Raw genomic sequence first — 27,082 nt, forward strand, 5'->3', positions numbered from 1 at the left:
TCATAAGCAATTTGGAGGCTTCTCCAAATTGATTGGGCAGTGGTTCTGCCTGTGTTCTCAAACTGTGGTCCCCTGGCCAGCAGCATCAGCATCACCGGGGAAAAGTTGTTAGAAATGCAGATTTCCAGGCCCTCCCCAAACTTACTGAATCAGAAACTGTGGGGGCGAGTGCCAGCAATCTTTAAGTCTTCCAAGTGTTCCTGATGTACAGAAAGTTTAGGAACTTCTGCTTTATAAAAGCAGCTATTGGGCCTCCCTGGTGGCGCAAGTGGTTGGGAGTCCGCCTGCCGATGCAGGGGATACGGGTTCGTGCCCCGGTCTGGGAGGATCCCATATGCCGCGGAGCGGCTGGGCCCGTGAGCCATGGCCGCTGAGCCTGCGCGTCCGGAGCCTGCGCGTCCGGAGCCTGTGCTCCGCGACGGGGGAGGCCACAACAGTGAGAGGCCCGCATACCGCAAAAAAAATAAAAATAAAAAAAATAAAAATAAATAAAAATAAAAGCAGCTATCTTAGCAGCTGAGACTAGATGGAACAACTTTCACGATCCAGGTGAAGTGTTAGGTAAGCCTTTCTTTAGAGCCTCACTGCTAAAGCACTAAGTTCTTGCTAATCAAAATGTGGGCCATGAACCAGTGGCCTCAGCAGAATCGTGGGTCTCAGGGTACAACGACAGAATCCACATCCGCATTTACAAGATCCCCAGGTGATTCCTCTGCACTTTAAAGTTTGAGAGGCACTAAACTACGGCCGCACATTTAACTAACTAGTGAGAGGAGGGGAGACTCCTGCCTGCAGGCACCTCCTCTGAGACAAGTGGGAGGCCCCTTGTTCACCTCTAACTCAGGGTCTGAGGCTGGACTCTGGGACAAGCATGGCTCTGGAGCAGCTACCAAAGCTGCAGCCCCTGCCTTTCCCACTCACTGCCCCTGGAGCCCCCTGAGGAAGCCCCCACTTGTCGCTGCTGACTTTGACCTAGTGAGCTGCTTGGCATAAACATGCTCGAATGTGTGGCCAAGTGTACACATCTCCAAACTGACTATAGTTTAAAATGCCAGGAGGTAATGCAAGCATAGACCCGAAGTTCAATCCACTTCATCCCATAGGTAATAGAGTAGAAATATACAGGTGTTTTTGTCCCCATTAAATCACTTCTCTCCTATCATTTTAAATAGCAGGTGAGATACTTCCCAAATTTGGAAACTACTGAGTGGTGAGAGAGGAAAAAAAAAAAGTTACCATGCTCTGCTTCAAAGAAAAGCCCACCAGGTTTTTTTTTTCATCTTCAAACAAGTAAAAAATACTTTTATTTTTTGCAACCAACCTGATAACATGGATCCCTCATTAGAAGTCTCAGACAAATTAATACTCTCAGAAAATGAAGACATGGGGCTCGATCAACCCACTCTCTGAAAGAAGAAGACAAAAGAGAACATGTTTGTTCATGTTTAAAGGCCAACGTGACAGTTCATGAACAATGCAAGAAGAATAAAAAACATCTTTAGGAAGAGCATTAGTTTACCTCAAACAGTCTGCAGTGGGGACTGTTATTTGATTCTTGAACACTTGACCCATTTTAATACAAAACACATAGAAATTGTCATTGTCACTACAAAGTAGAGGTCCCCAAAATTATTTGGTTCTCAGGGCCCTTACTGACTCACGGCAGTCCCTGACCAAAAGAAATAGCTAAAGGGTTCAACTTTAAAAGACTTGATACCCTGATAACTTAGTATCCATTTGAAAAAAATAATACACACACACTAAAAGAAAAGTATTTTTATTTTATTCTTAATCACATTTACTTACTAATGGGGTGTGTGCACCTGTGGACACTAAACAACTTCTCCAGCCTTGGAATCAGATCTAACACCATTACCTCCATTCCCTCTTCCACCTGACTTTCCCAGGGCACTTGCTTTTTATCACAGTAACCACTGAAAACCCAGCTACAGAAAAGTAAGCCATCATCTAAGGGAAGGCAGTACAATCTAATGTGGAAACTGTAACTACCTGAGTAGTTTGCACTGTGTCTGACAGATGTTGTGTATCATTGCTGTTTTCCTTGAAATTTAAAAATATCCCACAACACCCCTGAGGGTTCTCTGCGGCCCCCAGGGCACTTCAGCGCTCCCTGTGGGAAACATCGTGATGAAATATTTTCTTACACCTTAGATCAGTCTTCCCGGAAGCAGACTCTTCCATGAAGACTGGTGTGCGTGTGAGTGATTGAGGACACGCTCTCGGGGAGTCCACCTAGAGTGGAGAGCAGGGGTGAGTGGGGAAGCCAGTGGGCAAGGGCCCTTCTGCGCCAGCCTCACCTCCAAGGACCCCCCACCCCCACGGAGGCAAGCACCCTGGCTTTCCTGCTCCCAAAACGGCTGTCACAGTGTGTGGGGGGTGGGGCTGCAGCAGGGACGAGGGAGCAAGTTCTCAGGCACTGCTGCTCTCCGGGCCTGCGGGCAAAGTGGACTCAAAACACCAGAGCTGGGGTGCCAGGGCCCAGCCGCTCACATGGGTGCTGCCACCCAGTCCTCGACTGAAGCCCGAGTCACAGGGGCCACCAGCATGGCTGGGGCTCACTGCAGGCACGGCTCGCTCAGTGGGTTCCAGCTCGAGGGAGCAGAATGGTCGGCGTGGCACCCCAGTTGCTCTGGGGTGGGGTCATCGGCACGCCCAGCACTCGTCCCAGCTGCTGTGCCTCCGCGAGCAGCTTCTACTTCACTGCTCAGCTGCTCTGTGCCAGTTAGAGTTCGTAGTAAAAAAAAATTCAAACTGGGGAAATTTTTCAGGCTGCTCCAGTGTTGCCACTCAGGCTGCAGAGTGTGACTGCGAAGGGCCTTCCGTGGCACTCTGTGAATATGCTTCTGCCCATGAACCTGTAGGAACAGAGCCCAGGCTGAGGCCGGGACCCACGGCTTCCTGAGTCTCAGCTGACAGCACATCTGAAACTGAATTCATGCCCCGCCGCCCCCCCCACACAAACACGCCTCACCCCTCCAGGCCTCCAGTTGATCAGACCGAAACCCTGGGTGTTTTCTCACCTCCTCTACTTCCCCCACATCTTTCATCCGATCCCTCAGCACATCCTGTCTGCTCTACCTTTAAAATATTTCCCCATTCCCACCACTTTGAGGTAGGAGATAGATGGGCCCCTGGGCTGAGCAGCTGGAGTTCGTCAAGCAGAATAAATTGGAGCTTTGTTTTCCCTGGACACGCCAAGGACAGAGCTAGTGGCAGGAGCTGAGCTCTGAGGGGGAGTAAAGAGATAAAACGACCACATCTATCACTACTGAAGTCAAGGAAACCTCCCTGACTGCACATGCGCAGGAAGGCTCCTTTGGGGTCAAAAAGGGGCGACATCATCCCATAACAGGTGCTGTCAAACCCCCATTAGCCTCTGCACTGGAATCCATCTTGGCAAAGAGATGTGCACACATATCGGGCAGGGCAGTAGGACAGGTCAGGTGTGGGGAAAGAAGCGAGATAACTGGCCAGAGGAGAAGGAAGACCCAGAAGAACCGCCCCATATAAATGATTTAACCGCCTCTTTATTGCATTCCTCATTCAGGAGGATGCCCACACCCTTTCTCTCCAGGTGTGTACTCCTGTTTTGCTTCTGTCTAAATACACTGTTTCTCTGTGTGTTCTCCACATGTTGTGCTGTGTCTCTAATAAGAAACTTTGTACCTGTTTTTGCCTCCTTGATTCATTCTTGCTTTCAAGCAGGGGCAAGAGCCAGGGGAACTTTGCTTCTAGCCTCCAGCCCCTGCTGGACTAGCAGCTAGGATTCCTGGTTTTCATTCAGGCTATGCAGCTCCAATTCCTAGGCAGGGAAATAAGATCCCGCTTCAAGACCACTCACCGCTGTCTCTCCAAGATCAACTTCTCACTCCCTCGTCTTCTATGACCCTGGTTCAAGCCGCCATCATCTTTTGCTTGAACTATTGCAAAAGCCTCCCATCTGGCTTTCTTGCTTCCATCTTTGTCCCCAACTTCAATCTTCACACGTCTGCCAAGGAGACAAACACCCTCCCCTGCCCTCGTCCAACACTTCTCCTCTCACTCAGTCCTCATGGCCCCTGAGGCCCTACAGGACCCGGCCTCCCCACTGCCTCTCAGACCTCATTCCCCCTGCTCTCCACTGCCCCCACCCATGCTCCCTCAGACACACTGACCCTCTCATAACATGGCTGGGCTGGGCTGGGAAACTGTGCCTTTTGGTGCTTCCCATGAAGCAGCCTTCTGTGACTTTTTAACACTGGAACCTCCCATACAACTATATAGATGTCCTCCGACATGACATAAGGCCAGTCACACGCAGTTGTTATAACCAAAGTGTATGTCAAGGTGCAGAAGCCACCAACACAGCACAGCCTGGACTCCTGAGGTGAGGAAGGGGGTCTGAGCACTGCCGAGCACTGGACCTGCCTGCATCACCTGCGGAAGTTAGTCCCTGCCAGGTGACACGTCTTACATTGCCCTCCAAACTAGCCCAACAGTGGCACTGGGTGCAAATGTTAACAAAAACCTAAAACAAAATGTGTCTGCTATTTCATACATAGCCAAGAAAAACAGAGAAAGATAATGGAAGCTACTTTGGACTAGAAGCCACATAATTTCTCCCACCCTCTCCCACCTCCACAGCTGAGCTGGTTGTACATCCAGCAAAGTTAGGATACTTTAAAGATCTGCCCCTCAGTCAAGTGAAGCATTTACTTGAGCTGCAGTCCCAAGCCAACCATTGCTTGGCCTGTCCGATATTGATCCTTGACATTTGGTGGGAAATTCAACTTTGACTCTTCCACAATCCTGAGAAATTCAACTCTGGCCCAAACCTGCCCATCTCAGACCTGAGTGCACAAGACACACCCTCCTAGAAGGCAAGCCAAACATCTGTGGTTCCTGCCACTGGAGGTGTCACCCCCAGCCCAGCCCCCTTACACTCCGCCCCAGGCCACTCACTGTTCCTTCCATCTACTAACTTAGCTCATGGGAAGGAAGTTGGAAATATGCTTTTCCCGTAGCCTTATATTCCCAAGGATGTTTGACTGCTTCTTATAAATTAGAGCCCCCAGCAGAGGCCTGGCTCTGCAGATGGAGGTTGAGCAAGATGTCCCAAGAACATCACTGGCTGGGAGTCACTCCTCCTGCCATCACCAAGGCTCCTGGCAAGAGCTGCCTGCCACAGCCACCAGCAACATCACAGCCCTCCTATAGCCAGGGCACCATGACAGTGACACCTCTGCTATGGAGACAAAGCTCAGTTTCTTCTGAAAATAAAGGCAGGACTCAACCCATCTAAGGCCTGCAGCCAGGCAGAATTATCCAAGGCCACAGTGGGAAGCTGCACTGTATTTCATCCTAAGTTCCTTGTACTGGGAAAAATAACGCAAATTTGAAGTACATTTTGAATTTAAAACAATCACCTCTGGGAACATTTGTAAGGATGTGGTTATTCTGAGGCTCCTATTAGAGAGAGAATACCTTTAATCTCATAAGTAGAGGGATGGCGCATGACTAGTTTCCCTTCCAGGTGCTGGGGTCAGCTAAAGATAGCGTGTAGCCTACAGTACAATGCAGACACTACATCCCAAAGATCTAAACAGGAATAATGATCCAGTTGCAAAAGCTGCTGGTAACCTCCCGAGGTTTAATGCTGGCTGCTCTTCATTACTTAAGAGGAAAAGCCATGGGACATATTGAGAGATGACTCACACTACAAATACGTGTGTACTTGAAATTTTTCCTGTTAAGAATATACAATTTCATGAGGAAAGTCCAAGGCCTTTCGAATGTTTTTTCACATTAAATATGAAAAGGTTTTTTGTTCTGTTTCTTCTCACCTCTAAAAAAAGAAAGAAAAGAAAAAGAATTCCGGAACGGTTTTTGTTTTGTTTTTACCATAAAAGGAGTGTAAACAAATGAAGAGTTCCAGAAAAGTCTCAAAGTTCTGTTCCAAGCAAATGGCATTTTTTTTGTTCTACGATCTAGGAACTGTGGCCCAAAGCTATTAATATTTCTATGTGATTCTGGCCTGTTGTAAATGTAAATAGAGTTCCTGGTGTCTGGGTCCTGCAGGGCTTCCCCTCTGAGCACTGACCTCTGAGGAGCAGTTGTTCCCTCCATGGCTTCCAGCCCTCAACCTCCCCCCTCACCCAAGGACCTGGCTCACTGGCTGGAGCTCTGCTGTTCATGGGGAATGGCATGTTCTGTAAGGTGATATAGAGCTCTGTTTGCCAAGAGTCGGGGGACTAGGAAACACACTGAGTCTAGTGTAAGCAGAGGATTACAGAGAATAATAATGACAGACTCTAAAGATGGCTGCCTTTGTTTGACTGAGGAGGAGCCAGGTGACGGGTCCAAGAGCGCGCATAGGTAGCAGAGCTGGGCCCTGACTCCCAGGCCAGGGCTCCTGCATCCCCCACCTCCACCTGGCACAGAAAGGGGCTCTTAGACACGTCTACTGCGGGGGCAGACATGTTCTGCACAGTGGTGAGGGGTCTCCTGAGGTAGCTCTGAGTGTTTCCCTGGAGGCTGTGTTCCAATAGAGCAGCTGCACAGCAGCAGATTCATGACCAGGCAAATATTTATCCCCCTTGTGACTGAACTTTTGCCACTGCTTTCACAGGACTATTACCACATGGCAGTATGACCAGGCCCCATGGCCTTTGTCCACGACCACTTGCCACATCGCTTTCGGCATCAGATGCCATATTCTGCTATCAGTATAAAAAAAGAGAAGGAAAAATGGTACCACCAGAGACATAGCATTTGAAAAGAGAAAGGGTAGTTGGGGTTTCACCATCCCATGCAGTTGAAGAAACCAGTATGTGATGTGAGAGTCACAAAGCTGCAGGACTGAGCACTGAGAGTCACACGGTCTGGGGTTAACTCCATCCAGGGGCTGATGCAAATGCCAGAGGTCACAACCTCAGCTGGCTCTCACCCAGAAAAAGCAGCATCTTCAGAGGAGGTGTTATTTAGATTGCCCTTTTCATTAACGCACAAAACAACCACCACCAAAAAACTACCACCTTTCACTAAAAATTTAAAAGTGGAGAAATTCAAACCTGTTTCAGTATAAATATTACCTCAAATTCATACGACAGAGCCCTATTTTTTTGGATAGTTGTAAAAGCAAAATTCACATCAAAATAGACATATAAAACTTAAAAGGAATAAGAAAACGTGAAGAAATGAATTATAAATGAGTATTCAAGGAATCTTTGCTGACTTGTTCCACTATTCTTTTTTTTTTTTGCGGTACGTGGGCCTCTCCCGTTGCGGAGCACAGGCTCCGGATGCGCAGGCTCAGTGGCCATGGCTCACGGGCCCAGCCGCTCCGCGGCATGTGGGATGTTCCTGGACTGGGGCACGAACTCGTGTCCCCTGCATCGGCAGGTGGGCTCTCAACCACTGTGCCACCAGGGAAGCCCTGTTCCACTATTCTTAATGGGTAGTGTCATCCATTAAACCTGGCCCAGAAGAGACACCCAGTCAGAGGTCCATCCAATTCGTCATGTTGGTCCCAAAAGTCAGACAGATATTGAGTAGAAAGGAATGTTCTAGTTGTTTCTTCTCCATGGCTGGTGAAAGTTTCAGAGATTGAATGCTTTCAGATATTTGCTGATCACCTACTGGGAGCCAAGCACTGTTACACGCCCAGGACTATAGCCTGGACAAAACCATGACCTTGTGTTCACAGAGGTTACCATTTAGAGAAAGAAGACCAATAACACACACAAACAAACAAAACTGCACATCAGGTGGTGACCAGAGGAAAACAACCCTAAACTTAAGGGTTCAGGGAGTCCTGAGAATGCTATTTTAGGAGAGTCAGAGAAGGGTTTTCTGATACGGTTAGCATCTGAGTGAACTGAGGAGTGAGTCAAGGTCAGAACAGCAAAAGAGTTAAGTATCTAGTTCCTGAGCAGGAGTGCACTGGTTTGCGCAAGGAAGCCCTTGGGGGCTGGAAAAAACTGAGCAAAGACAGCATAATAGGAGCTGAAGTTACAGAGGTGGTAGGAGCCAGTTCTGTAGGTCTTTTGTAGAATAGGAATAGGGATTTTGGACTTTCTATTCTGGAAAGTCATGGGAAGGCTTTAAGCAGAGGACTGACATTATGTGACAGAAATTCTGAAAAGACCCTTTTGGATGTGATGTTAGGAACACCATAACATAAGGGAGTCAAGGGTCAAAGCCAAGAGCCCAGTTAGCCCACTGCAACGGTCCAAGCAAGAGACAGTGGCAGTTAGGACTAGGTTAATAGCTGGGAAAGACTAAAGTTGAGAGGAAGGCAAGTTGAGTAAGAGAAATCAAAAGTCCCGTTTTTGGCATGTTAGTTTTGAGATGTCCAAACAAGTCCACCAATCAATACGTGAAAGCAAAGACTAATTTATAGCAGGAGAGAGCTGTACTTTAGTCTCTCAAAGCAAAGGAGTTCAGGAACGGGTGGACCTTCATAAGTGGGGTTTTTTGGGGACTGATTGATTTTAGCCATGGAAAGGGGATTCCTGGAATGTGTTCCAGCTTACTCCCTGGCTCTCAGAAGCTCACGTACTGATGGGAAGTTGTCACTTACTGATTTGGTCAGGTTTAAAACAGGTTCTGGTGCTTACGTGTGGCCAACAAGCAGTCCTTTCCTGGGAAGGTGGGAACATTTTAATTTCACGCCTGTTAGACATCCAAGTGAATGAGTTTCACAAGAAGCAGTAGTAAATAGTAGAAAAGAGAGAACATAATTACTCAAGTAACTCTTTTCTTTTCTTTTTTTTTTTTTTTGCGGTACATGGGCCTCTCACTGTTGTGGCCTCTCCCATTGCGGAGCACAGGCTCCGGACGCGCAGGCTCAGCGGCCATGGCTCACGGGCCCAGCCGCTTCGCAGCATGTGGGATCTTCCCGGACCGGGGCACGGACCCATGTCCCCTGCATCAGCAGGCGAACTCTCAACCACTGTGCCACCAGGGAAGCCCAAGTGACACTTTCTGTGGGGTAAACCTGAAAACCAATTTTAAACATATTGGGTTGGCCAAAAGGTTTGTTCAGTTTTTTCCGTAAGATGGTTCTAGTAGCACTTAGTTGTCTTTAACTTCATTCGAAACAATTTTGTTAGATTGTATGTGACAGCTGTCATACCAGCATGCATTTAAAAAAAGACATCAAAATTGGCGAATTTTTGTGTAGCCATTTTAATATTGAAGATGGAAGAAAAAAAGCAACATTTTCAGCATATTATGCTTTATTATTTCAAGAAAGGTAAAAACACAACTGAAACGCAAAAGAAGACTTGTGCAGTGTATGCAGAAGGTGCTGTGACTGATCGGACGTGTCAAAAGTGGTTTGCAAAGTTTTGTGCTGGCGATTTGTCATTGGACGATGCTCCACAGCTGAGTAGACCAGTTGAAGTTGATAGCAATCAAATCGAGATATTAACTGAGAACAATCAACATTTTACCACATGGGAGATACTCAAAATATCCAAATTAAGCATTGAAAATCATTTGCACCAGCTTGGTTATGTTCATCACTTTGATGTTTGGGTTCCCCATAAGTTAAGCGAAAAAAACCTTCTTGACTGTATTTCCACATGCGATTCCCTACTTTGAAGTAATGAAAACATTCCGTTTTTTAAACAAATTGTGACAGGTGATGAAAAGTGGATACTGTACAATAATGTGGAATGGAAGAGATCATGGGGCAAGCAAAATGAACCACCACCAACCACATCAAAGCTTGGTCTTCATTCAAAGAAGGTGATGTGTGTATGGTGGGATTGGAAGGGAGTCCTCTATTATGAGCTCCTTCTAGAAAACCAAACAATTAATTCCAACAAGTACTGCTCCCCATTAGGCCAACTGAAAGCATCACTCAATGAAAAGCATCCAGAATTAGTCAACAGAAAATGCACAATTTTCCATCAGGATAACGTAAGGCCACATATTTCTTTGATGACCTGGCAAAAACTGTTACAGCTTGGCTGGGAAGTTCTGATTCAACCGCCGTATTCACAGGACATTGCACCTACAGATTTCCATTTATTTCAGTCTTTACAAAATTCTGTTAATGGAAAAAAATTTCAATTCCCTGTAAGACTGTGAAAGGCACTTGGAAGAGTTCTTTGTTCAAAAAGATAAAAAGTTTTGGGAAGATGGAATTATGAAGTTGCCTGAAAACTGGCAGAAGGTAGTGGAACAAAAGGATGAATACATTGTTCAATAAAGTTCTGGGTGAAAATGAAAAATGTGTCTTTTATTTTTTCTTAAAAACCAAAGGCATTTTTTGGCAAACCCAATACTTTGGCTAATAAAGAACCAGAGAATCAGCAAGGTGGAGGAGAACACAGTACCAGTCAATGTTGTGCCTCAGCCCCTCAGTTACTGGATCTCTCAAATGAGGTGGAATGGATTTTGTCTTCCGGGTCCATTCCAGCTCTAACTGGATGACACTTTTGTGTGTGCATATATACATATAGTGTGCGTGTATACACAATTTAAGTTTGGAATAAACTCTAAATAACATTTTAGGAGAAATTAACATGTAAGAGCTAGATATTTCCTCCAAGTTAGGAATCAGCTTGAGGCCTACAAGCTTATTTTCTTCCTTTCTATATTTAATGTTGTGAAACTTAGAACAAAAGGGAGACAAAAAGACAACATTCTAAAGGATGCTACACTGCATAAAAGCACATACAGTTGAGGAGATTTGTTCAAGATGGCAGAGTAGAAGGACGTGCCTCCCTCTTGCAAGAGCACCAGAATCACAAGTAACTGCTGAACAATCATCAAAAGGAAGACACTGGAACTCACCAAAAAAGATACCCCACATCCAAAGACAAAGGAGAAGCCTCAGTGAGGTGGTAGGAGGGGCACAATCACAATAAAATCATAGCCCATAACCGTTGGGTGGGTGACTCACAAACTGGAGAACAATTATACCACAGAAGCCTAGCCAGTGGAGTGAAGGTTCTGAGCTCCACGTCAGGCTTCCCAACCTCAGGGTCCGGAAACGGGAGGAGGAATTCCCAGAGAATCAGACTTTGAAGGCTGGCCGGATTTGACTGCAGGACTTCGATAGGACTGGAGGAAACAGAAATTCCACTCTTGGAGGGCACACACAAAGTAGTGTGCACATCAGGACCCAGAGGGAAAGAGAAGTGACCCCATAGGAGACTGAACCAGACCTACCTGCTAGTTTTGGAGGGTCTCCTGCAGAGGTGGGGGGTGGCTGTGCCTCAACGTGGGGACAAGGACACTGGCAGCAGAAGTTCAGGGAAGCACTCCTTGGCATGAGCCCTCCCAGAGTCCACCATTAGCCCCACCAAAGACCCTGTAGCCTCTAGTGATGGGTTGCCTCAGGCCAAACAACCAATAGGGAGGGAACTCAGCCCCACACATTAGCAGACAAGTAGATTAAAGTTTTACTGAGCTCTGCCCACCAGAGCAACACCCAGCTGTACCCACCACCAGTCCCTCCCATCAGGAAGCTTGCAAAAGCCTCTTAGATAGCCTCATCCTCCAGAGGGCAGAGAGCAGAAGCAAGAAGAACTACAATCCTGCAGCCTGTGAAATGAAAACCACATTCACAGAAAGACAGACAAAATGAAAAGGCAGAGGACTATGTACCAGATGAAGTGAACAAGATGAAACCTCAGAAAAACAACTAAATGAAGTGGAGATAGACAACCTTCCAGAAAAAGAATTCAGAATAATGATAATGAAGATGATCCAGGACCTCGGAAAAAGAATGGAGGCAAAGATCAAGAAGATGCAAGAAATGCTTAACAAACACCTAGAAGAATTAAAGAACAAATACCTAGAAGAATTAAAGAACAAACAAACAGAGATGAACTGTACAATAACTGAAATGAAAAATACAGTAGAAGGAATCAATAGCAGAATAACTGAGGCAGAAGAATGAATAAGTGACCTGGAAGACAGAATGGTGGAATTCACTGCTGTGGAACAGGATAAAGTAAAAAGAATGAAAAGAAATGAAGACAGCCTAAGAGCCCTCTGGGACAACATTAAATGCAACAACATTTGCATTATAGGGGTCCCAGAGGAGAAGCGAGAGAGGAAGGACCTGAGAAAATATTTGAAGAAATTATAGTTGAAAACTTCCCTAACATGGGAAATAGCCACCCAAGTCCAGGAAGCGCAGAGAGTCCCAGGCAGGATAAACCCAAGGAGAATTGTGCCGATACACAGACACAGAGTAATCAAATTTACAAAAATTAAAGACAAAGAAAAATGATTAAAAGCAATAAGGGGGGCTTCCCTGGTGGCACAGTGGTTGAGAGTCCACCTGCTGATGCAGGGGACACGGGTTCATGCCCTGGTCCGGGAAGATCCCACATGCCGTGAAGTGGCTAGGCCCATGTGCCATGGCCACTGAGCCTGTGCCTCTGGAGCCTGTGCTCCACAACGGGAGAGGCCACAACAGTGAGAGGCCCTTGTACGGCAAAAAAAAAAAAAAAAAAAAAAAAAAAAGGAATAAGGGAAAAACTACAAACAACATACGAGGGAACTCCCATAAGCTTAACAGCTGATTTTTCAGCAGGAACTCTGCAAGCCAGAAATGAGTGGCACGATATATTACAATGATGAAAGGGAAGAACCTACAACCAAGATTACCCTACCCAGCAAGGATCTCACTCAGATTTGATGGAGAAATCAAAAGCTTTATAGACAAGCAAAAGCTAAGAGGATTGAGCACCACCAGACCATCTCTACAACAAATGCTAAGGGAACTTCTCTAAGTGGGAAACACGAGAAAAAAAGGACCTACAAAAACAAACCCAAGGGACTTCCCTGGTGACGCAGTGGTTAAAGATCTGCCTGCCAATGCAGGGGGCACAAGTTTGAGCCCTGGTCCAGGAATATCACACATGCCGTGGAGCAACTAAGCCCTTGCACCACAACTACTGAGCCTGCACTCCAGAGCCCACGAGCCACAAATACTAAAGCACATGCACATAGAGCCTGTGCTCCACAACAAGAGAAACCACCACAATGAGAAGCCCACACACCACAATGAAGAGGACCCCCGCTCGCTGCCCCTAGAGAAAGCCTGTGCACAGCAGGGAAGACCCAATGCAACCAAAAATAAATAAATAAATGAATAAACCCAAAACAATTAAGAAAATGGTAATAGGAACATACATATTAATAACTACCTTAAATGTGAATGGATTAAATGCTCCAACCAAAAGACACAGGCTCGCTGAATGGATACAAAAACAAGACCCATATATAAGTGTCTACAAGAGAACCACTTCAGACCTAGGCACGCATACAGACTGAAAGTGAAGGGATGGAAAAAGATATTCCATGCAAATGGAAATCAAAGGAAAGCTGGTAGTAGCAATACTCATATCAGATAAAATAGACTTTAAAATAAAGAATGTTACAAGAGACAAGGAAGGACACTACAAGTGATCAAGGGATCAATCCAAGAAGAAGATATAACAATTACAAATATATATGCACCCAACACAGGAGCATCTCGATATATAAAGCAAATGCTAACAGCTATAAAAGAGGAAATCGAAAGTAACACAGTAATAGTGGGGGACTTTAACACCTCACTTACACCAATGGACAGATCATCCAGACAGGAAATTAAAAAGGAAACTCAAGCTTTAAATGACACAATAGACCAGACAGATTTAATTGATATTCATAGGACATTCCATCCAAAAACAGCAGATTACACTTTCTTCTCAAGTGCGCACGAAAGATTCTCCATGATAGATCACAGCTTGGGTCACAAATCAAGCCTCAGTAAATTTAAGAAAATTGAAATCATATCAAGCATCTTTGCCGACTACAATACTATGAGATTAGAAATAAATTACAGGGAAAAAAACATAAAAAACACAAACACATGGAGGTTAAGCAATACGTTACTAAATAACCAAGAGATCACTGAAGAAATCAGAGGAAATAAAAAAATACCTAGAGAGAAATTACAATGAAAACACGATGATCCAAAACCTATGGGATGCAGCAAAAGCAGTTTTAAGAGGGAAGTTTATAGCAATACACTCCTACCTCAAGAAGCAAGAAAAATCTCAAATAAACAATCTAACCTTACACCTAAAGGAATTAGAGAAAAAAGAACAAACAGAACTCAAAGTTAGTAGAAGGAAAGAAATCATAAAGATCAGAGCAGAAATAAATGAAATAGAAACAAAGAAAACAATAGTAAAGATCAATAAAACTAAAGGCTGGTTCTTTGGGAAGATAAAATTGATAAACCTTTAGCCAGACTCATCAAGAAAAAGAGGGAGAGGACTCAAATCAATAAAATTAGAAATGAAAAAGAAGTGACAACAGACATCACAGAAATACAAAGCATCATAAGAGAGTACTACAAGCAACGCTATGCATATAAAATGGACAACCTGGAAGAAATGGACAAATTCTTAGAAAGGTATAAGCTTCCAAGACTGAACCAGGAAGAAATAGAAAATATGAACAGACCAATCACAAGTAATGAAATTGAAACCGTGATTAAAAATCTTCCAACAAACAAAAGTCCTGGACCAGACGGCTTCAATAGGTGAATTCTATCGAACATTTAGAGAAGAGTTAACACCCATCCTTCTCAAACTCTTCCAAAAAACTGCAGAGGAAGGAATACTCCCAAACTCATTCTACAAGGCCACCATCACACTGATACCAAAATCAGACAAAGATACTACAAAAAAAGAAAATTACAGACCATATCACTGATGAATATAGATGCAAAAATCCTCAACAAAATACTAGCAAACAAAATCCAACAACACATTAAAATGATCATACACTTTTATCATGTGGGATTCATCCCAGGGATGCAAGGATTCTTCAGTATATACAAATCAATCAATGTGATACACCATATTAACAAACTGAATAAGAAAAAATCATATGATCATCTCAATAGATGCAGAAGAAGCTTTTGACAAAATTCAACACCCATTTATGATAAAAGCTCTCTAGAAATTGGGCATAGAGGGAACCTACCTCAACATAATAAAGGCCATATACAACAAACCCACAGCAAACATCATTCTCAATGATGAAAAACTGAAAGCATTTCCTTGAAGATCAGGAACAAGACAAGAATGTCCACTCTCGCCACTATTATTCAACATAGTTTTGGAAGTCCTAGCCACAGCAATCAGAAGAGAAAGAAATAAAAGGAATCCAAATTGGAAAAGAAGAAATAAAACTGTCACTGTTTGCAGATGACATGATGCTATAAACAGACAATCCTAAAGATGCCACCAGAAAACTCCTAGAGCTAATCAATGAATTTGGTAAAGTGGCAGGATACAAAATAATGCACAGAAATCTCTTGCATTCCTATAAACTAACAACAAAAGATCAGAAAGAGAAATTAAGGAAACAATCCCATTCACCATTGCAACAAAAAGAATAAAATACCTAGGAATAAACCTACCTAAGGAGGTAAAAGACCTGTACTCAGGAAACTATAAGACACTGATGAAAGAAATCAAAGATGACACAAACAGATGGAGAGATATACCATGTTCTTGGATTGGAAGAATCAATACTGTGAAAATGACTTTACTACCCAAAGCAATCTACAGATTCACTGCAGTCCCTATCAAATTACCAATGGCATTTTTTACAGAACTAGAAAAAGAAATCTTAAAATTTGTATGGAGACACAAAAGACCCCCAATAGCCAAAACAATCTTGAGGGAAAAAAATGGAGCTGGAGGAATCAGGCTCCCTGACTTTAGACTATACTACAAAGCTACAGTAATGAAGACAGTATGGTACTGGCACAAAAACAGAAATATACATCAATGGAACAGGATAGACAGCCCGGAAATAAACCCATGCACATATGGTCACCTTATCTTTGATAAAGGAGGCAAGAGTATACAATGGAGAAAAGACAGCCTCTTCAATAAGTGGTGCTGGGAAAAGTGGACAGCTACATGTAAAAGAAAGAAATCAGAACACTCCTTAACACCAACACAAAAATAAACTCAAAATGGATTAAAGACCTAAATGTAAGACCAGACACTATAAAACTCTTAGAGGAAAACATAGGAAGAACACACTTTGACATAAATCACAGCAAGATCTTTTTTGACCTACCTCCTAGAGTCATGGAAATAAAAACAAAAATAAACAAATGGGACCTAATGAAACTTAAAAGCTTTTGTAGAGCAAAGGAAACTATAATCAAGATGAAAAGACAACCCTCAGAATGGGAGAAAATATTTGCAAATGAATCAATGGACAAAGGATTAACCTCTAAAATATATAAACAGCTCATGCAATATTAAAAAAACAAACAACCCAATCCAAAAATGGGCAGAAGACCTAAATAGACATTTCTTCAAAGAAGATATATAGATGGGCAAGAGGCACATGAAAACGTGCTCAACATCACTAATTATTAGAGAAATGCAAATCAAAACTACAATGACGTATCACCTCACACCAGTTAGAATGGGCATCATCAGAAAATCCACAAACAACAAATGTTGGAGAGGGTGTGGAGAAAAGGGAACCCTCTTGCACTGTTGGTGGGAATGTAAAGTGATACAGCCACTATGGAGAACAGTATGGAGGTTCCTTAAAAAACTACAAATAGAATTACCATATGACCCAGCAATCCCACTACTGGGCATATACCCTGAGAAAACCATAATTCAAAAAGACACATGCACCCCAATGTTCATTGCAGCACTATTTACAATAGCCAGGTCATGGAAGCAACCTTGACAAATGGATAACGAAGATGGATTTGTCTGTCAATGGATTGACAGACAAATGAATAAAGAAGATGTGGTACATATATACAATGGAATATTACTCAGCCATAAAAAGGAACAAATTGGGTCATTTGTAGAGACGTGGATGGACCTAGAGACTGTCATACAGGGTGAAGTAAGTCAGAAAGAGAAAAACAAATATCGTATATTAATGCATATATGTGGAATCTAGAAAAATGGTACAGATAAACCGGTTTGCAAGGCAGAAATAGAGACAACAGGTGTAGAGAACAAATGTATGGACACCAAGGGGGGAAAATGGGGGGGGGGGTGGCAGGATGAATTGGGAGATTGGGATTCACATATATACACTAATATGTATAATGTAGGTAACTAATAAGAACCTGCTGTATAAAAAATAAAATAAAATTTTAGGAAAAGCACATATAGTTTTGTATGTGCATAATAATCTCTCAAATATGTGAAGTAAAAAAGCATATACTTTTAAAAAATTACAAGGAAATGTAGCAAGAGTTAATGTAGCTATTTCTAAGAGTGGTATAAAGGGTAAATTTTCATTTTTTGTAATTTTCTGTGTTTATCAAATTTTTTACAGTGAAAAAAAGAATTTAATGCAAAGAAATTCGACTTTATGAAGACTCTCAGCCTCCACACTCCCTAATAAAACCAATGTCAATGGCTTGAGTTGGGGATAAAAGACCCAAGCCCTGTTCTCCAACAGCTGAGCTCAGCTCAGGGTGTGGTGGAAGGGACACGGGCCCAGGGCCACTTGAGGGGCCAGAGCAGCCAGGAAGGCAAAGAGGTGGGGATGGCAGGCTTCAGGCAAGGATGAGCAGGGGCCAAGGCTCAGAGGCGAGAGAGAGAATAATTTTCCAAGAAACAACAAAGGGTTCAGTCTGACCTTGGTGAGCCCAAAGGATGCACCGGGCAGGAGTGATAGATGAGGCCAAGAAGGAAAAAGACCTTAAAGAGAACTGTGAAGCAGCCAAGGAATTTTACCCTGACCATCAGATTTTTTAAAGTACCTAAAGAGACAAACCTAAGATGTTGGGGACCTTAATGAACCTTTATCTCTATCTAATTTGTGGGGCTGAGTTGAAGATCTCTCTAGGAAGTTTTAAACTATCTGACAGACTTTACCAAAGGGACCAGGCTTCTCTTTTTCTAGGTGAGGAGGAAGTCTTCAAAGGCCCCTACTGGCCTCTCTACTACCTGATGAGATAAAATCACAGAAAAAGCATCTCTCCATCAACTTTGTATAATTTTAAGAACTTAATCGAGACACTGAAGAGATTGCTGCTGCTTCTGACCTTCTTGTCCTCTCCTCTCATCCCTTGTGATGGGGTCAAGAGAGCCAAGGCTGAAGATCAGGTAAAGCTCCAAAGAAGACTCACTTGCATCATGACCTTGGTCCTCGTGTGGACACGGACAACCACAGTATGACTAGCAAACAAATAACTATGTAGGCCTTCTTGGTTAGAGGTTTCTGTAGTGTTCCCAGAACATTTAATAGCATTTTTTAACAGGATTGTGATGATTTGGACTAGATATTTTCCCCTAGCTCAAGCAGTTCTTGAGCTCCCGTAGAGAGTGTAAATAGCTTCCCAATCTAGACTTCCTATAGACCCATTTCCAAAATATTTCAAATTTGCAGCAGATATTTCAGGAAATGTGATGTAAAATAATAAGGCTGCCAACTTGTTCTTATCAGAAATGTGACTGCACTTTTGGACAAAAAAATAAAGTCGTGCTTAATTAGACCAGGTGGTTCTCTTTTCTTTCTTTCTTTCTTTTTTTTTTTTTGCAGTACGCGGGCCTCTCACTGCTGTGGCCTCTCCCGTTGCGGAGCACAGGCTCCGGATGCGCAGGCTCAGCGGCCATGGCTCACGGGCCCAGCTGCTCCGCAGCATGTGGGATCTTCATGGTCCGGGGCACGAACCCGTGTCCCCTGCATCGGCAGGCGGACTCCCAACCACTGCGCCAACAGGGAAGCCCCAGGTGGTTCTCTTTTAATGAAACTTAGAGAACCTGGAACATACCTCTACAAAAATTACAGGTGGGGGCCTCCCTGGTGGCGCAAGTGGTTGAGAGTCCGCCTGCCGATGCAGGGGATACGGGTTCGTGCCCCGGACCATGAAGATCCCACATGCTGCGGAGCGGCTGGGCCCGTGAGCCATGGCCGCTGAGCCTGCGCATCCGGAGCCTGTGCTCCGCAACGGGAGAGGCCACAGCAGTGAGAGGCCCGCATACCGCAAAAAAAAAAAAAAAAAAAAAAAAAAAAAAAAAAATTACAGGTGGGAGAAGAGGAGATATCTTGGCAATTCTGGGATAATAGTACCCAAAAGAGAACCCACTTTATTTATTTATTCTTTTTGGGGGGCCGTGACATGTGGTTAGTGGGATCTCAGTTCCCCAATCAGGGCTTGAACCCGGGCCATGGCAGTGAAAGCCCAAAATCCTAACCACTAGACCACCAGGGAACTCCCGAGAACCCACTTTAAAATAACTAGAAATTTCAAATTAGATAGCAGGGGACAAGATATAATTAAAATATTATTTTAAAAAATAACTATGAGGGGCCTCCCTGGTGACGCAGTGGTTGAGAGTTCGCCTGCCGATGCAGGGGATATGGGTTCGTGCCCTGGTCCGGGGAGATCCCACATGCCGCGGAGCGGCTGGGCCCGTGAGCCATGGCTGCTGAGCCTGCGCGTCCGGAGCCTGTGATCCTCAAAGGGAGAGGCCACAACAGTGAGAGACCCGCGTACCACAAAATAAATAAATAAATAAATAAATAAATAAAATAAAATAACTATGAAACTTAGATATATTTTATCTTACATTTAACACAATTTAACTTATAATGCAACTCTGCCCTAATGACTAGAACAAAGGAAGAATGGGTTCTGCTGACACTTTTTGGCATATGTTTTCTGACAAAGTCATATAACATGATCCAATTTCCTCGAATTTACTTTTCACTTTTGCAGCATAAAATAGGTTCATTTCTGCAAATATATTAGAAAGATCCATCGATTTTTCCTAATGCCCTATCCTATTCTTTGCTATTCAAAACATGCTTTTCTGAAGTTCCATCCTGTCACCTTCCTTGTAACTTCTACAATTGTCAAGCCGTCTGATTCTGGCAGGGCCTCATCTGTCAGACCCCACCAGTTCAGCACCATCACTTTCAGTAACTTCATGAAATTCTACATCTTTAGCCAGATTCCCTAGTTCATTTCACAAATTAGATTGTATTATATTACAGAATCTTCACATCAGCTGGCAATCAGCAGGGAATGGACCGACAGGGGCCTCAGAGGAACAGTTACACAAAAGAGATACTGGAGTAGAGGCTGATTGTATACGTAGTCAGTTAACTGGGAAATGTGTAAGCTTTCTAACAATTTTTACTTCCCTACACAACCTCATAACCCTTTGTGCTTTCCTGCACAGGCAAATGAGATGAAAAATAAGTGGGTGTATTTTCTAATGGCAGACTCTACTGTCTACAAATGATCTTAGGGCAGAAAGAAAAGTTAGAAGATGAAAATTCATTTCCATACCCTGCCACACCTCAAGATTCATTGCCATGTGTAACCCAGAGTAACCTCAGGTTCTGCGCTTGCCCTTTGAGATCTACCATGAGATCTTGCCTTATCTGACTCTGGGTTAACACTTCTTCTCTCATTTCAGATGCTGCTTGGCAATTTTATTTCTGAGAACAAAGGCTCAATCACAGGTCAACCTTAGGGAAAAAACTCAGAAAAGGGGGTATCCAGAAGTGTGGTTTTCGGGAGACTGCAGTTGGGGAAAGTGAAATAGAAGAGGGACAACAAGAAGAATATTAATTGGGCATAAGTAGATGAGACTAAATTCCCAGTCAGCCATATTCTCAGGGTAAACTTGAACAGCATAACATCCAGAATATGCCCAACCTTATCTATAACCAGAATTGGACCAAAGACCACACCCCCACCCCCGCAATCTCATCCATCCCTTGGTTGTATTAATACAGTTTACGTTTATCACATTTTCTTTGTATTGAGATGCTGGGTAACTGGCTGATCAGAGTGAGTCCCTAGGAAGAAAGGGACCACATGTCCTACTCATCTTTGTATTTTCACCCTCTCTTCCTTCTCCACCACGTGCTCCCTCTCTTCCTTGCACATAGTGATGATCAATAATTTGTTTATTGAATTGAATCCAAGCCTTCCAGGCAACATCAAATCTGATGCTCACAAAGAAAGGGGATAGGAAGCCATACCAGGAAAGGCCCTGAGATGTAAGTCTTCTATTAGTCTAAAGCTAGAGGGTAAAGAAACAAAAAAAGGTAGTTCTGACCAAACAAACGAGGTTATCTGGGGTGAGAAACAATGGAAGACCTTTGTACTTAATCCATCTTTTACCCAACCCTGCTTTTAGAATAGAACTGAACAAAACAACCTCTCAGCAGTGAAAGGATGACATAAAAGGATGCTCTTGATGTTCAACATTGCTACATTCCTTCTCCTACTATGAAAGCAAAGACATTTATAATCATCGCTTCCTGGTTTAAAGATTTCCAGGGACCGATCATGTTGCAAGCCAGTAACTCCATCCAATCTAAGATGACTCATTAATCACTAAGAATCTGAAAAGGTCCTGACAAGAGATCTCTTGACTTCAGAATTGTTAAGATCTCTTTCAATGGCTGGAGGCCAACCCTTACCCAGCTGTTTTCCCTAACAATTCCTGCACTCAGTGCCTTCAGTGCGGAGACACAGTAAGGTCTCTACATCCTTAATGTAGGAAATCTTCTGCCTTCACCCAAAGTACCAACCTGACAAATGGCCTACTGGACATCCGCTGAGGAGTCTATAATAGCTGTCTTCAAAACAAATTAAAGAACTTCATTTTCCAATACCATTTCAGGCATAATTACTCTGCTACTAACCATTGCTCTACTCTCATCAAGCTCAAGAAGAAACAGTCTAGGACAACCGCAGATCCTTTGCAATGGTCATTAATCTTTTAACAATCTTTGAGTATATTGTCAAGAGCTGAGCTGTGACCAAATTATATAACCTTGGTAAAGATTCTAGGCTTCTTGTATCATCTGAGCAAGTCTAATAATCTTCTGCTTAAATCAAGTAAAAAGGCATGACAGATGCAGTCCCAACCTTGGATTGTTTTAAACTAAACCAATGTACTTGGCAGTCACTGTCCAGTACATAAATATGCAATACTAAATAACCCAACCAAAAGATCAAATCATTAGACCACCACTTAGACTGTATTTAGGGATGCTTTTCTACTTACAGTCACCTACAACACTGGACCAAATCAGAGTTTTATTTCGGTCAGGCATTAAGTTATTAAGATTTTTCCTATTTTCCAGAATAAGGGTAATTTTTCCCATCTCACTGGGACAGAATTCAGATATCACAATCAAGTCCCAAAGTGATGGAGAAGATTCAAGGTTCTTCACTGGCCTTTCAGCCAGTGCTTGTGGGGAGAGGGTCTGGGCCTCCCCGGAAGAGTATAAGGCCATGTCCGACCACGAAGGATGTTGGGAACCTCCTTCTCCCAATAAAGTCTGCTCCCAAAGTCTGGCAGCAGCATAGCTCTCACTGCAAGCAACCCAGAACAGAGAGAAAATTCATTCCTGACCGCAATCCAGCACCAGTCAATGGCTCACTGAAAACCCCAGGAATTTTCGAGAGAGAATCTCGAGGACCTGCTAGCGAGCCCTTCTCTACAGCACCACACTGCACCTGTGTTAAGACAAAGGAGAGCAAAGGAAAGAACATTTGATCTGGTCCTGAGAAGAAATATTGTCCCCGGGCTGTGACTGGATGTCTCACCCCATCCTTTCCCCGAGGTCCAGGCTGAGGTGGCCCAGTTAATCAGCACTTGTTATCGACTGCAAACCTATACCATGAGGATGCTGGCCATGGTGCTACCAGATGTCTCTGAAATAAATGCCCTCTGAGAATCCAAACTCAAGACAAGGAAAACAGTGTGACTTGGGTGTTTTCTCATTTTGCCTGTCTATCATAAAATTCAGCTAAATTCAGGCCTAACCAGAGTGATTTAAATGAGGTCATCTGCAATGCCTATTCATTCACCTCCTTCAAAATGGTCTTTGCTCTGTTTTGCCCTTTGAGCATGCTATGTTCAGTCTTGTAAACTGCTTCAAACCATATGCTAGAAATAAGATATATAAAATATGCCATTCTTGGGTTAATGTCTTTTTCTTTCCTGGGACAATCTTACCTGCATTTGAGTCTATTTTTCACCAAGGCTGTAAAAATCTCCTGAAATAGTTTATGCTGGGGATGTGTGCTGAAATTTCTCTCATTCTTGTAGTTTATACTGAGATGAAACAAACAGAAAAGCATTTTATAGTAAAAATTATTTAGGCTGCCTCAAAATTACCAATGCAGAGAAAGATCACTGTATGCATGAAGATATTGAAGGATTTGGGGGATTCAATGTATCACCAAAGCAAGTATCAGTTGTTAAAACAGGAAGTAGAAATTCAATTATAAAGTTAATAATAAAGATTATAGCATATATATTTCACTTTACCACATTAACTAAATTATTCCCTATAAACATTTAAGAGCTAAAACTGGTGAGAGGGAAGAAAAGGGCATATGGAGAGAAAGAATGATTGGGCCACATGATCTAGACAGCCATGAAACAGGCAGACAAGAATCCCTCCCTTTACTACCCACAAAGGCTCGTGGCCGCTCTAGTTGTTAACACCACTGGACACCATGCATATTTCCTTGTGGTCAACACCACTTCGACTGTGGTTGTGGATTGTGGGTGTGGGTGTGTGTACAACAAAGTTGTGAGATATTCTAGCTTCAGTTTTTTCTTTCCTGATATTACAGCCATCAGAGAGGTTAAAAATAACCCAAAGCATTCCACTTTAAAACTGGGAAAGGATAAGAGGTAATGCACAAAAGGGTCATATCACTATGGAATATACAATACAATATTTTTGTGCCCATTAAAATAGACCAATTTTAAGATCTAGGAGAAATACGCTGGAATTACATGGATGTACCACCTCAGAGGCAGGTTATGTATCCTTATTATTGTCGTTTGTTCTGTTCTGCCTTCACAGTCTTTCAGGTGTCATGGGACTGATTGTGTGCCCCTAAGTTAGCCAGGGCTGTCATTTCTTAGTACATGGACATGGGCAGACTGAATATGTAACAGTTTTTAAAGAATTTTGTGTTCTTTACCTAAACACGTATTTTAAAAATATTAACTCATGTAACATCATGTGATGTTTGTGGACTATTAAAGTCATTGTCATAAAATAACAGGGAAACAAAACCTAGGCCAAATAAATAAATGATCATTCGAGAATATTTATACATATATATTTAATTTTTAACATCTTTATTGGAGTATAATTGCTTTACAATGGTGTGTTAGTTTCTGCTTTATAACAAAGCGAATCAGTTATACATATACATATGTCCCCATATCTCTTCCCTCTTGCATCTCCCTCCCTCCCACGCTCCCTATCCCACCCCTCTAGGTGGTCACAAAGCACCGAGCTGATCTCCCTGTGCTATGTGGCTGCTTCCCACTAGCTGTCTATTTTACGTTTGGTAGTGTATATATGTCCATGCCACTCTCTCACTTTGTCACAGCTTACCCTTCCCCCTCCCCGTATCCTCAAGTCCATTCTCTAGTAGGTCTGCATCTTTATTCCCATCTTGCCCCTAGGTTTCATGATCATTTTTTTTTTTTAGATTCCATATATATGTGTTAGCATATATGGTATTTGTTTTTCTCTTTCTGACTTACTTCACTCTGTATGACAGACTCTGGGTCCATCCACCTCACTACAAATAACTCAATTTCATTTCTTTTTATGGCTGAGTAATATTCCATTGTATATATGTGCCACATCTTCTTTATCCATTCATCTGTTGATGGACACTTAGGTTGCTTCCATGTCCTAGCTATTGTAAATAGAGCTGCAATGAACATTTTGGTACATGACTCTTTTTGAATTATGCTTTTCTCAGGGTATATGCCCAGTGGTGGGATTGCTGGGCTGTATGGTAGTTTTTTAGTTTTTTAAGGAACCTCCATACTGTCCTCCATAGTGGCTGTATCAATTTACGTTCCCACCAACAGTGCAAGAGGGTTCCCTTTTCTCCACACCCTCTCCAGCATTTATTGTTTGTAGATTTTTTGATGATGGCCATAGAATATATATATTGATATTTCATGTCATTCATTATTTACATGACACTTAGTGCCAAATGACCTTAACAAACTGTAAAATGGGGAGGACCAGCTCCTGGAAGGAGGGTGGCCCATGACAATATGCAGCTTCTAAGAGGTCTCCATGGCAACAGGAGAGAAAAACAGGGGCTGATACTTTCAATGTGAAAGGGGAGGGTGATGCTTCAACTGAAAGCCTCATGGCCTTGACAACTACAGCCTTCAGCCATCACATCTGCTCACAGCAGGTGCTTCTTTATGCCTCCTCACAACTGGCAAGATATGCACCAGCCAAAAGCTAAAGACTTGTTATCAGCCTCGCCAGGTCAACAGCCTGAGCCACTTCCTCATGGAGCAAATGCTAAATGTATGTCAAGAGGGTATCCTGAAACTCCCACTTCACTTTCACCTGCAGCCATTCAGCCTGCTATTCACACAGTTCTTAAGGGAACAGGTTAAGCACTAACTAAAATTATTAAACTAAGAATCCCCACGGTAAATTTTAAAATGGGTTTTAAATTTTAGCTCCTGTGACAAACTTAAATAAATCTTTGGGCTAATTAGCGGCCCAGGCTACTGAAGGTAAGGGACATACTGGATTTCTTACCTAAAATTTTCAAGTTCAACGGCTTCTGTGGACTCATGCCACTGACCTCGAGCTCTGTGTCCACCCGCCCTGATGGCAGGCTCAGACTTCGTTATGCTGCTTCTGGCAGTATCGAAGTTAATGGCTGGAAGCTACAGAAATAAAGGCACAGAGGACTTGAGGATGACAATTCAGCACAGGATAAAGACAGTCACAAAAGCAGAGGGGACAGTGAAGGGAATGAGTGTTTCCCCAAGCCAACAATTAACAAGTTAGCTATGTCAAATGTAGGGGTTTTCCAAGATTTAGACAGCCTTGACTTAAACATTTACTCTCTCTATCTTATGCTGCTTTTTCTTCATAGCTTGTAACACCACCTGATATCTTACAGTTATTTATGTATTTTCAGTCTCCTTGGTTATACTGTCAGCTCGACACAAGCAGGAGCTTGCCTACTGCTGTTCAATGTTGTATCCCTAGAACCTTACACAGTCATGGGGATCTAGACCTGGGGGAGGCCTGGGCATTAGGCGCTTTTGCAGCTTCTTGGGCAATTCAAACGTGCAGTCAGAACAGAGAGCTGACAGATACAGCTAGAAACTCTCTGGCCTAGAGTGGAGCCCCAAACTGAGAATGAGTCATCTTCACTCATTCTTCATCTTTACCAGTCACATACACTGCTTGCCAACTGTTAGAGTTATAAAGGTAAAGAGATTCTATCACTTTTAATCAGTCTGAATATCCTGATCCCTCAATCATGTTTATAAAAGTCATGAAAATATATTTTAGAATTAACCATAAGAAAAGGAAAAATTTACATTAACTAAAACAATTTGAGTATGCCCCCATTTACAATATTAACTGGTAATTATTTATATAGTAAATTGTGATGTTATCAGTATTCAAGTAGTGTCACTTACCAACATTTACCTATAATTGGGATAACCCTGAGAATTGTTTCTTGTACCACAGTAAAGCTGAACGAAGTGCAAACAAATACCCTATTCTTTCCAAAGTACAAATGAGGAATGTTCTATAATTAGCTAAGTTTTTACAGATGAGGTACGGAAAGCATAGTATAACAAAATAAACTTTTATTTTCAGTAAATCATTCTGTCCTATATATTATAATTATCAAATAATGCTACGATATGCTGTGCTTGTTGTCCTATTTCATCAAAGCATTTGATAGAAGTCTGCATAAAGACATGGTTTCCTCATCTAAAGAGAACATGCTGGACTTCCCACAAGGCAGTCAGCTGATAGATACATTCGAATAAGGACGTTCTTTAATAGGAAGCAAACCTTTCTTCATCATATGCCACCCATAGTTGAATTCTCAAAATATTAATAATAAATCTTATAACCTGTAAAACTACATTTCTATCTCAGTTCAGTGGGCCAGTCCACAGCCACCACAAGACAACAGGCCACAGGCACTTGAGGCACAATGCTCAGTGGTTAAGAGAACGAACTCTAGGCCAGATGCCCTGGG

General features: G+C 42.9%; 1 protein-coding gene across 1 annotated transcript in view; it reads right to left on the reverse strand.

Annotated features, from left to right (window-relative positions):
* NEK10 (NIMA related kinase 10) overlaps positions 1-27,082 on the reverse strand; it is a 290,867-nt gene that overhangs the window by 236,678 nt on the left and 27,107 nt on the right. Inside the window, exons 5-7 of the mRNA XM_060109508.1 lie at positions 25,609-25,739; positions 23,019-23,117; positions 1,322-1,406 (exon numbers count right to left, since the gene is read on the reverse strand). Of these exons, the coding sequence (XP_059965491.1) occupies positions 1,322-1,406; positions 23,019-23,117; positions 25,609-25,739 (315 nt within the window). The remainder of the gene's footprint in view (positions 1-1,321; positions 1,407-23,018; positions 23,118-25,608; positions 25,740-27,082) is intronic.

The sequence above is a fragment of the Mesoplodon densirostris genome, chromosome 10 (assembly GCF_025265405.1).
Source record: "Mesoplodon densirostris isolate mMesDen1 chromosome 10, mMesDen1 primary haplotype, whole genome shotgun sequence".
Taxonomy (NCBI): Eukaryota; Metazoa; Chordata; class Mammalia; order Artiodactyla; family Ziphiidae; genus Mesoplodon; species Mesoplodon densirostris.